At 43.9% G+C, this 12,049-nt stretch overlaps 1 protein-coding gene across 1 annotated transcript in view; it reads left to right on the top strand.

The window, feature by feature from the left end:
- The window catches only part of LOC306917681 (rho guanine nucleotide exchange factor 7-like), a 41,930-nt gene that overhangs the window by 9,486 nt on the left and 20,395 nt on the right, over window positions 1-12,049 (top strand). The window contains exons 3-5 of the mRNA XM_079495976.1: window positions 2,739-2,823; window positions 4,303-4,433; window positions 8,251-8,455. Of these exons, the coding sequence (XP_079352102.1) occupies window positions 2,739-2,823; window positions 4,303-4,433; window positions 8,251-8,455 (421 nt within the window). The remainder of the gene's footprint in view (window positions 1-2,738; window positions 2,824-4,302; window positions 4,434-8,250; window positions 8,456-12,049) is intronic.

Raw genomic sequence — 12,049 nt, forward strand, 5'->3', positions numbered from 1 at the left:
GTTTTTCAATGTACAAATATTTATTAAAAAAATAAATAAATATTCTTTAAATTTATTTTATTTTTTACATAATAGACTAGTAAACTAGGCAACTAGTCAACTAGTAAAAATGACTAGAAGTGAATGCCCTACACTAAGGAAAAAGACAGTTATGTTATGTTACACACACTAAAGGTGGTTGCACACTGGACACATTTTTCGGAAAGTCCAAAAACGCGTCCAGTGTGCAGGGACCTTACAGGTCCTTTTTTTTTCGGTGGAAAAACGCAGCAAAACATCTGAAAAACGCACTGTGTATCTCATGACCCGTAGCATGGTTCTCCAACTCAAATACCTCACATGAATAGTCAATTTGAAATCCAAATTTCCCCTTCAGCCATAGTTTCTCACTGAGGAGTCGGGACAGATTCCATGATGTGTCGACTCGTCACTGTGCCGTTTGATGGTGCTGGTGTCATAGGAATGGTCTTTATTTTCTTGATGACAGCATCTGTTCCTAGCATTACTCTGACCATTTCTTGCATGCTGGTAATATGAGTATTTCTGTGATAGTGTGTGTCTTTTTAGTTTTGGCAACCGACTCAGCCTATTGGTGTTCCGTCAGTCTCAGGTTCACGCGCAGTTCACTTTCTCTTTCATTTTGTGATTTCAGTCTCTTAAAATATTCACTGTCTTTGGATCTGTATCCTCATCCTGGATGCTGTGGTTCAGAATCATCGCTGCTTTTGACAACTTCTCCTGGCATATCGGGCGTACCGGTATTGGTTGCAGTCACTCATTGTGAAGTCTTCACTTTTTGCTGTTTTGTGCCGGCCTCCGGCCTCCGATGTCCGTTGCTTAATTGTTCTCCGAAGAAACCTATCAATATTTCCCCCTCACCATCGCCACCAACATCTGCTGACCCGTAGGAAGGAAGAGCACACATTTTGCTTGTCTTGTCTACGTAGGGGACGGGGGGAGACATACTGTAGAATAGATACGTCCATTTATTTTTCCACAAGATTTGTTGTTGCGAGGAAAACTTGAGAGAATATCCGTTTTGGATACTGATTTGCATTTGGGAGCAGGGGGAAAGCTGGTCTGGAGGGGATGTTAAATAAACTACACCAGAAAGCACTGACCAATATGGCGTTGCTGATAAATCTTCCAGTAAATGTATCCGTGTACAGTATGTGATTTGATTTGATTTATTTATTAGATCCCCATTAGCTTACTGTGAGTCACAGCAGCTATTCTTCCTGGGGTCTTAAACATATCGTCATTACAACATTTCTTCCATATTATTACATACATTTACATACAACATTCATCCAACACAACAATACAAAACAACTCATGATCCGTCTACTACATTTGATAGCTAGCTCCACAGTACAATTAAATCTTCAACATTGATAATAAAGTAAATATACATTATAATGGGATATATAGCTCATATGCATCTCCTTCACATCTCGTGAACAAAAACAACTTCAGCTTCTTCTTAAAACTCATATAGTTATCCTCATAAACAAAAAACATAGGTAAAGAGTTCCATGCCACCAGAATGCAGAATTGTGGAATTGCAGAATTGTGGAATACACATTTTATAGACTAGAGCGGTGCCCGTGGGGCCTCTACAGCGGTGCCCGTTGGGCACTGGCCTACATGGAACGATGCAAGTTGGAAATGCATGCCCCACCCAGATATTACGTCGGTGTCCCTTTTTATGCCCATATATGGAGTTCTTTGTCAGGCATGCCCAAAATATGGAGTCTATGCAGACGTCAGAATGATGTCAGAACAGGCCAGCTCCATATATGGACCCTGGGGCAGGGGCCTTGTCTAGAGCCCGGGCAGAGGCCTTTTTGGGGCGGTTCTGGACCACCGTGGGCCCGCCCCGACTCGACACCGGGCACTGTGGTGACGTGGAACGCGTGTGTCGAATTTGAAGTCGGTGGGGCGAACGGTTCCCGAGTTACGTGGACTACACACAGACAGAGACTTGGTGTATTTAATAGATATATATAGATAGAAGATAGATACTGATAATAATTGTATGAGATTTATAAGAGCCATTTGTAAACTAAATTCCAATATGAAAGTATTCCACGGAACCCCTGGACTGGCGGTCTCGGCACCCTAGGAGTAGGGAGCCACAGCAGACCGCCTTGATGTTCAGCCTCCTGGACGCAGTATTTTAAAATGAGCACTGCAAGCCTTTGGGAATGCATAAGACTGTGTGTAGCGCACACCAGATTAGGGGGCTAGTGATTAGGGGGCTAGTGAAGGGTTTTCAGTGTGTGTGTGACTGTGTGTGTGTGTGTGTGACTGTGTGTGTGTGTGTGTGTGTGTGTGTGAGATATGAGAGATTAGAAGGACAGCTTAGACTATATGTAATCCTGGGCCAGACACGAGTGGGAAGTGGGAATGTTTTTTATGCATTTGCATTTATAAGGGTACTATTATGCAACGGTTGTCTTTCACAATAGAGGGTATGCGCATGCTTAAAGTGAATGGCACATCGAGTAGAAAATCGAGTGGCAAAGCAACAGGCAAAGTGAGTTTAACATTGTTTAATGTTGTTTAATGCAATCAGACAGGACTTTTCTGTGTGGATGTATGGGCTGTCAAGGCCAGAAAGTAGTTTTTTGCCACTCAGTAGGCGTTCCTGCGTAACTTCCGGGTTTGATGATGATGTCACGCGCATATATATATCATATATCATACATGTATCTTCTCCTCTCCTCCACCTCTAGCCATTTGAGGTCAACGATCTTCTTCAGGGTCTAAATTTCTCCAAAGTCCTGGACTCCCTGGTTGCCCTCAACAAGGCTACTGAAGGTAAGGCCATGTGTCCATGTGAGTGTATTCACACCCACATGACAGAAAATGTGTTAATAACGTTTAGAAGATTTAGAACACTTTCCATGGGGGTCTTTATGTGTGTAATATGTCGTTTTTAGATATTTAGATTTTAGCAGTGTCCATGATGTCACAGACACTGGTCTCACTTCCTTCCTGGACTACAAGTTGTCTCAGTAACACGGCCCTCCCCCTATCCACATTCCACAAGGAGGAGCAGTGCACCTGGGAATTGTAGTCCAGGAAGGAAGTGAGCCCAGTGTATGTGACATCATGGACAGTGCTACAATCTAAAATATCTAACACCACATATTACACACATATAAAAGACCCCAGCAAAGTGGTCTAAATCTCCTAAACGTCATTAACATACGTTTTTTTTTGTTGCAAAAAGGGTGAAGTGTCCCTTTTCCATGCCCATGACGACCTTGACAACCTTTTTAGTGTCAATTTGTGCCCTTGACGACTTTGATGACTTTTGACATTTTCTGGGTACAGGCGACCCTCAAGTAGGTGGGTGTTGTTTCCGTAGGAGAAGATCTACAAGCTCACAACGCGTCGCAACGAGACAAGTTGTGGGCTTGTAGATCGGTTATTTTCAGCAAGTGAAAAAACTGTCATTACGTGTCCCCGCCCAAATACATTTTGTTCGACTAGATCAACTGTAGATTTAGTCGACTAAATTCTTATGCCATTTAGTCGACTAAAACTAGACTAACACATTCCGATGTGACTAAATTAAAACTATTCAAGAGACTATGACTAAAACTAAAATCAAAATTTGCTGCCAAAAACAACACTGGCGAGCGCCTCGCCGTTTCCATGGTGTTTCGAGGGCAGAGGGGGCTGGGCACAGAACGCAACGATGTTGTGTGCATCAGTGTTGTTTTTGGCAGCAAATTTTGATTTTAGTTTTAGTCATAGTGTCTTGAATAGTTTTAATTTAATTTTAGTCACCTGGAATGTTTTTGTGTTAGTCTAGTTTTAGTCGACTAAATGTCATAAGATTTTAGTCGACTAAATCTACAGTTGATTTAGTCGACTAAAATGTATTTTGATGCTGTCGTAATGACACATTTTACACTTGCTGAAAATAGCCGATCTACAAGCTCACAATGCGTCGCAGCGCGACGCGTTGTGAGCTTGTAGATCGGCTATGTGTAAATTACTTATAATGGATCTCTTGTCCACTAGTCCCTCCCTAACATTTTAGTCTAGTTTTTATTTGTTGACGAAATTGTCAATATATTTAGTCTTAGTTTTAGTCATCGTAGCTTAGTTTTCATTTAGTTTCCATTTAGTTTTCGTCAGTGAAAAAAGGTAGTCGACGAACATTTTCCGTCTTAGTTTTAGTCGACGAAAACAACACTGGTGTGCATGCGCAAGAGTTGTACTGTGTTTTATTCATGATATTAATTACGCCTCTCTCTCTCTCTCTCTCTCGCTGTGTATACACAGAAATACCTGTAGGAGTGGGCGGGGACAGCGTGTGTGTCCGTCAATCCACCGCGTTGAGGATCAAGTCGTTCGATTCGCTGAACACGCAGGGCCGCTCCTCCAAACTGCTACAACACCAGTACCGCAGCCTGGTAAGTTACCATGACAACAGCCACTCAAACAACAACATCCACACTTGATACAATTGAGTACCACAGACGAAAAACAGTCTAAGTCCAAATTTCAGACTGACCCCTCCACGAAAAGGCCTTGTTGTCCTGAACCCTTATCTATCATTTATATATTATGGATCAATAGTGTGGACTTAGACTGTTATTCGTCTGTGGTACTCATTATTGTTTGTAAGGAATGCCCAATGCCAGTGCCTGTCTAGACTGTCAAACTATCTGTTACAAATGTGCCTGTTGGAGAGTTGTGTTCTGTACAGCTCCTGTAGAGCAAATGTCCCCTGCTGTCCTATACCCACTGACTTCACCTGCCAGGAAGGACGTAGAGCAGGGGTGGCCACACTTTTTTTTGACTCGAGAGCTACTAAAATAGTTTAAATATGTACCTGAGGGGGCTTTAGAATAGTGGTGCTGACATAACTTTTTTTTACTTTTTTTTTTTTTTTTAGTGGTGCAACCACTCCCTTACGGAGCTATGTGGGTGGCTGGGTGCGTCTGAGCACGAAAACAGCATGGTTGTTTTTCACCACCTGTGCGCAACCCAACACACACGCACATATTAACTATATATGTTGATTTCAGGTGTGCCAGTACAGTACAGTACAGTAGAGGGTACAGTAGAGGGACCCCCACACGGTAACTCAGTCATTTCTCTACCGTTTCGGACGCGGGGCGGCTCGCCAGAACCGGGCCGGCACCCTGTGCGTCCCCCCCCCCCCGGCGACCCCCGCGCGGAGTTGCACCACTCACTTCACACGGGTGTGATTTTTAACCAGTAAAAACATATTGAGACTGCGTCTCTATTACAAGTGGGAACTGGCCAAGAGGCAGAAATAAAATGACACTTCAAAACAACATCGTACATGTCACGTTATAGAACAGCAAATAAAACCATCCATGATACACCTCAAAGTACCTATGAAATAAATACAACAAATCACCAAAGTGCTAATCTTAGTGGCATCGTGGCAAATACACAAAGTACAAAATATAAACAGAGATAATAAATATATAGGCATGAACAAAGGCTATAGTACTGTACATATCCAAACATGTGCAGGTGTTGGACTGTACATCAAAGATGATCCTTTTGAAACTTCTCAAAGGAACTTTGAGAAGTTTCGTTCTTTGAGATGTTTCTTGGAACGACCAGGGGCTAAAGAAAGCCAGACATTTTTTACCCCCCTTGGATTTGAATGCTGGTACTACACACCGTAACCAAGCATTTGGTCTGAGGTTTAGACCATCTTTGACCAAATCGAATTTGGAGGAAATGTAAGACGAGGGATCGCCAAGAATGGCATATAAGAAAAATGCACTTGGAATGGGAAATAGAGGGGGGAGAAATGGAATAGGTATGTTTTTATTCTTTGTATTTCATTAGTAATTTCCACCACGTTTGTGCACAGCAACACTCTTGAAAAGAAAAGATTGCATTGTGGATTTGAGCTGACAGGCCCTTTTTGTGGCAGATGCCAAAAATAGTTTTTTTTTATCTATTTAAATGAAATATTCTTTAGGGGCATGTCATGTGATCTATCTGCACAGCCTTTGTGATGTACTGTCCTATACTCCTCCCGCCCATAGACATAAAAAAGGTAAACGCCTCCTTCAGCTCCGGGGTGGCGTATGCTCCCAACCGCTCGCACGCTTCTGCGTCGGTGCCAAGGAAAGGAATGAAAGGAAGGGACGTGACTGGACGCCGGGGATGCGCCATATAACGGCGCACCCCCCACCCCCCCATTGCGATACATGTCGCTCCAATGAATTAAAGCGGGCCGGGGGAAAATGAGACGTCTACCTTTCTATGTCTATGCTCCCGCCCAACACTCCCTGCTGACAGGTGCCGCCATCCCAGCCCGTGGGATTTATACGTGCAGTGACAAATGTCACCCTCCCTGACCAGCTGCTCCATGGCGGCCGTCTCCTGCCCTCCTTGTCAACCGTGGAGCGAGCAGGGAGGCAAGCTTGTCTCGTCGAAACCACGTGACTCCCATTGAAAATGAATTGCGAGCTGCTCTGCCCCCCCCACTCTCCCCCAGAGAAGACGACCGCCTTTAACCCATTTTGGGCGGGAACCCCTTTTGGTGTTAGCATTATGTTATGCTTTAGCTATTGAAAAATAGCAGATCTACAAGCTCATAGCGCGCCAACCGAGTGGCGCGCTACGAGCTTGTAGGTCTGCTATTTTTGAAAAATCGAAGAACGACTGACATAGAAACATAGCTTTTTCAGAAAACTGTCAGGATGTAGAAGACATTTTTAGAATCTGATCTCAGGTCAAAATGGGTTTATATGTGACTGAGGCCTTACAAAATGTTGCTATTATTATTATTATTATACCTGTACCTACAGTTAGGCCACTCCTCCTGCCCTCCCATCCATCCACTGTTTTTCCTCTCCTGCCATCCCGTTTCTCCCTCGGACTCTGCCTCCCCCGTCCTGCTCCCCCTGCGTCCTCCTGCCTCCCTTTCTTACTCTCCTCCATCCATTATTCCTTCTCTCCGGCGGCCTCTTCTATTTTTATCCCCCCTCTCTCTCTTTCCACCTCCCCTTTTGTCCCGTGTCTCCGTCTCATCATTAATTTGTTTCATCTTCTCATCCTCTTTTCGATGTTCTTTCATCTTGCGCCCCCCCCCCCCCCCCCCCCCCCCCCCCCCCCCCCCCCCCCCCCCCCCATCCCCCCTCTTGGTGGCTTTATTGCCATGGGTCAAATGTCTTCTACATCCTGACAGTTTTCTGAAAAAGCTATGATTCTATGTCAGTCCTTCTTCGATTTTTCAAAATAGCAGACCTACAAGCTCGTAGCGCGCCACTCGGCGCGCTATGAGCTTGTAGATGAGCTATTTTTCAATAGCTAAAGATAATGCTAACACCAAAAGGGGTTCCCGCCCAAAATGGGTTGACCAGTAAAAACATATTGAGACTGAGTCTCTTTTGCAAGTGGGAACTGGCCAAGAGGCAGAAACAAAATGACACTTCAATGCTACATCGTACATGTCAAATTTACACAACAGCCAAGTAATACATCCATCACATACCTGAAGAAACCTATACAAAGTATACAACAAATCTCCAACAATAACAAAGTACATTTACTTAAGGACTGTCCTTAAGTACAAATTTGAGGCATTTGTACTGAGTACAATGTCACGCCATGTCACCTTTCACTCGTAACAGAGTATTTCTATATTGCAGTATTTATACTTTCACGCAAGTAAAAAAAAACTTGAATACTTTTTTCCGCCACTGCAGTACAGTAGTCTCCATCTGTGTGTCTCTGTTAAAAGTGCAAAATAAAAATATTTAGGACGACCATCGAGCCTATTCTACTCTATGGCTCCGAGACATGGACCCTTTCAAAGAAATTAGAGAAACGGCTGGATGGCACTTACACCCGCCTTCTAATGAGAGCGCAAAATCTCTCTCTTGGAAGACTTCTCTAATATACAGTACGGCAACCTTCCCCGTGTTTCTTCACTAGTCACGATCCAGAAGAACACAGTTTGCCGACCACTGCTACAGAGCTGATCATGAGGTTATATCTTAACCTTCTTCTCTGGAGTCCTGCCTCAAAGCAGACCCGAGGTAGAAAACTGTCGTTCCCTGATGATGTCATCGCTAGGGTACACATGCATCAGTAAGCAGGAACTGGGGCTGGCAATGAAGGACCGTGAAGTCTTGGCGTGGCATTGTGAAATCCATGATCTCGACCGCGGTCGAAAAATGATAATGATGATGATGATGTGTCTCTCTCCTCTCCGTCTGTCTCCCTGTGTAGGACATGTCAGAAGGCAGCGGGCGTGGCCACACCCTGGTGAGGGCACGCTTCCCCTTCCAGCAGACCAACGAGGACGAGCTCTCCTTCGACAAGGGTGACATCATCAGCGTGAGCCGGCAGGAGGAGGGGGGCTGGTGGGAGGGCTCGATCAACGGCAACACGGGCTGGTTCCCTAGCAACTACGTGCGGGAGGTGAAAGGCAACGGTGAGGTGTTACACTCTTCCTCTCTCAGCATAAGATAATGTAACGCACATCCTCCGGTCTTGGTGCTGAGCCAAACTGTTAAACGGATACCATTGACAAACAAAAGTAGGGGCTCGCAACTCACTTTGTATGCTCCAGACGATTTGTATTCATGAACACGGCAGGCAGGACATAAAAATGTATACAATCTCTCTTGGCCAGGCACGCACGGCTGCATGGGGCGACGCGACTTCAAAATCCATTATTACGGTTATTTCAAAACGTTTGTCGTGGATTGCAATCGATGAGCGATTCTTGAACGATGACGAAAATGGAAGATTTTCAATCTCACTAGTGCGTTGCGATGTGTTGTGAGCTTGTAGATCGGCATTTTCTTTTACAGTATACTATGAGGCTTAAATGATTAATCAGACTAATGGCTTTAGTCGATTATAGAATTATGTCTTTCCTTGATATATAAGAAAACGATACAAAGAAATGTATATAAAAACAAAACAGTATTGCGATTATTCGGCTAACCTACATGAGCAGTTATTGGTTCCAAATGGAAGTCTTTTTGGATAATTGCCCAGTCCTAATTTAAACTCAAGATGTCGCGCACAGTTTTGTTTCTACTGCAAGCTGCAGTATATAAACAGTTTTTATGTGTGTAGTTTATGAGAGAGTGCAACATTTTATTTGTAATGCACTTTTATGTATATATATATATATATATTTTTTTTTTAGATCTATAAACCGATCTTCAAACACCCAAGAGATTTGGTATTGAGGGGAACAAAAGGACTGGCCCTGGAAACGCCAGTCAACTAAGTTTATAGGGTTTAAGTGGTTAATTCAACTTTTTGTTATTTGTACTCTTTGACCCACCACTGCGAGTTTGTTTACTGTATATGTTCACATTAACCCATTCTGGGTGGGAACCCTTTTTGGTGTTTTAAGCATTATACTTTAGCTGTTGAAAAATAGCAGATCTACAAGCTCTGAGTGCCGCGCTATGAGCTTGTAGGTCTGCTATTTTTGAAAAATCGTGAATGTGTTGGGAATCTTTGAATATATATTCTTTCAGAGAGAACGTTTTTAACTAAATTCTTTGCTTCTGGTATAACATATTTTCAGATGGGGGTTGGCGGCCAAATACATATATTTTTGGGGGTCCTTGACATGAAAATGTTTAAGAACGACTGATATAGAAACATGTTTCTTTTTTGGGAAAACTGTTAGGATTTAGAAGACATTTGTAGAATCGTCCTCGGGTCTAAAATGGGTTAATGCGCTTATTTCCATGGCACATAGTTCTGTGTCTCCTTGGGTACAGTGCTTTGTCCTATTCAGCAGATGGTACAGTAGCTGTGTCGTGTGCCTCAAGGTTCCACCCGTGGCCCTATTTAATTATCAGTTACGCTGTCCCTACTGTACTGTAAGTCATATAATTGGTAGACGGGCTGCCCCACATGTGTTTGTGAAACCCTGTGTGGCCGTATACGTGTTGCTGGTGGGATGATGGGAGGAAGGAACGGAGGAAGGAAGCTCCACGTACAGACAAAGACGGGAAGGAACAGAGTTGGGGACGGGGGGAGAGCAAGAACTCTTTATCCCCCTGGCTAGGGACAGAAAACAACTAGAACTACAGTACTGTAGCCTAGCATCGTTATGGTGTACTAGAGACCCCCAGCTTTTTTTTTATTGTAATTTTTATCCCACGATTTTGTAACCCATTTTTCACCCCTGTGTCAATTATCTAATGTGATCCTGGGCTCTACACACCCTCCGCCAACCTGGGGAGAGCAACGGACTTGAACTCATGCTTCCTTCATGCATGAGTGTCCAAGTTGCTCCTTTACACCTGACGGGGGGGAGTTTCCCTGGTTGGACGTAGCGCATGGAAGGAACGCGTTATTCCAACCAGTTCCTTTCCCCCCCATCAGGCCCCCCCGGCTGGCCAGGGTTAGGCAGTTTAGAGACCAGGATTACTGCATGTTTTTGTGAGGGTACCTACCCTAGGGGACACGGGGAGAACATGCACACTCCACACAGAATAGAGACCACCAGCTTGACATGCATTAGGCCCAAGACCCCCCGTAACTCTTTTGAGTTACAGTCTCTGTAAGGGTTAATTTGGTTCCTATATCATATGTCGTTTAGCTGCCAGCTGGGGACCCCCTCTGGAACCCTCTCAAACTCCACTTTAACCCATTTTGACCTGAGATCAGATTCTAAACATCCTGACAGTTTTCTGAAAAAGCTGTTTCTATGTCAGTCGTTCTTCGATTTTTCAAAAATAGCAGACCTACAAGCTCGTAGCGCGCCACTCGGTGGCGCGCTACGAGCTTGTAGATCTGCTATTTTTCAATAGCTAAAGCATAACATAATGCTAACACCAAAAGGGGTTCCCGCCCAAAATGGTGCACGATTTTTTTCCCACCCTAAAACATGATCATCAGGTATTATTATAATATAAGGAGGAAGAACTTTTTCCAAAAAGTGTACCGTATTTGTTAAAATCATGCTTTTATGTGGACACGCCCACCAGTTCATTAAGTATGCCTGGTTTGCCTGATGGGTGGTGATCCACCTGAACTGAAGCCGCACCCACAGCTGTAGTTGTATGATAAAGGAGGGGTTAGGGGAGGGGCTGATAGTGTGATGTCACTATATTACTGTTTATTTCATTGGCCTGTTTGACTTCAGCCTCCCAGGAAGAAACCCTAAATACAAAGTTAATACACCATTGCACATAAAAACGACTCCAGGGTGTCTAATGAAGTAATGTCACCTCATGGACACATGAAAAACTGGAAAAATACAAAATTTGTGGCACTCCATCTTTAAGAACCATTGGTGTACTGTAGTCTCACAGGAATGAAGGGCTGTGAAAGATTAACTTTGAGAATGCATGGCAGTGCAGCAGTAAACATACTCACCTTCAGGGCCACACATACATAACCTAAACTACTGTCTGTCATTAAATAATTTAAATGTGTGGAGAAATTCAGCCACTGCGTTTAGCTAACATGATAATTATAATAATACATCAAATGTACATGGTGCTTTTATCTGTAAGTCGCTCAAACATCATTGTTACCTAAACCAGTGGTTCCCAAACCTTTTCATGCCAAGGACCCCCAAATCAACATTTATTAGGCCATGGTCCCCCCATTTGAAAACATATGCCAGTGACCCCGATAAAGGGAGGATTTTACGGCTCTAGCAATGATTCCGAAACATATTAATTTCATGAACCCCCCCCCCCCCCCCCCCCCCCCCCAGTTTTCACATTCGCATTATGCTACGGACCCCTATTTAATGGCATTTCTATCTCTGGTACCCCAATTTATATTGTAAAACAGCTTAGTTTAACTCGGAGTGTACAAATGGAACAGGTCCATTTGGTTCCATGTGTACACTCTCTGAGTTACAGACCCATAAGGGTCTATTTGGTTCCTTATATCTCTAATTGAGCTAGGTACCCCCTGGAACTCCCTCAAGTACCCCTGGGGGTCCCCGGACCCCACTTTGGGAAACCATGACCTAAACCAACCTATTCTGGGCATGCAATAATAGGCAAACATCTAGGTGATCTACAAGCTCGCAACA

This window comes from Electrona antarctica (assembly GCF_951216825.1).
Source record: "Electrona antarctica genome assembly, chromosome: 24".
NCBI lineage: Eukaryota > Metazoa > Chordata > Actinopteri > Myctophiformes > Myctophidae > Electrona > Electrona antarctica.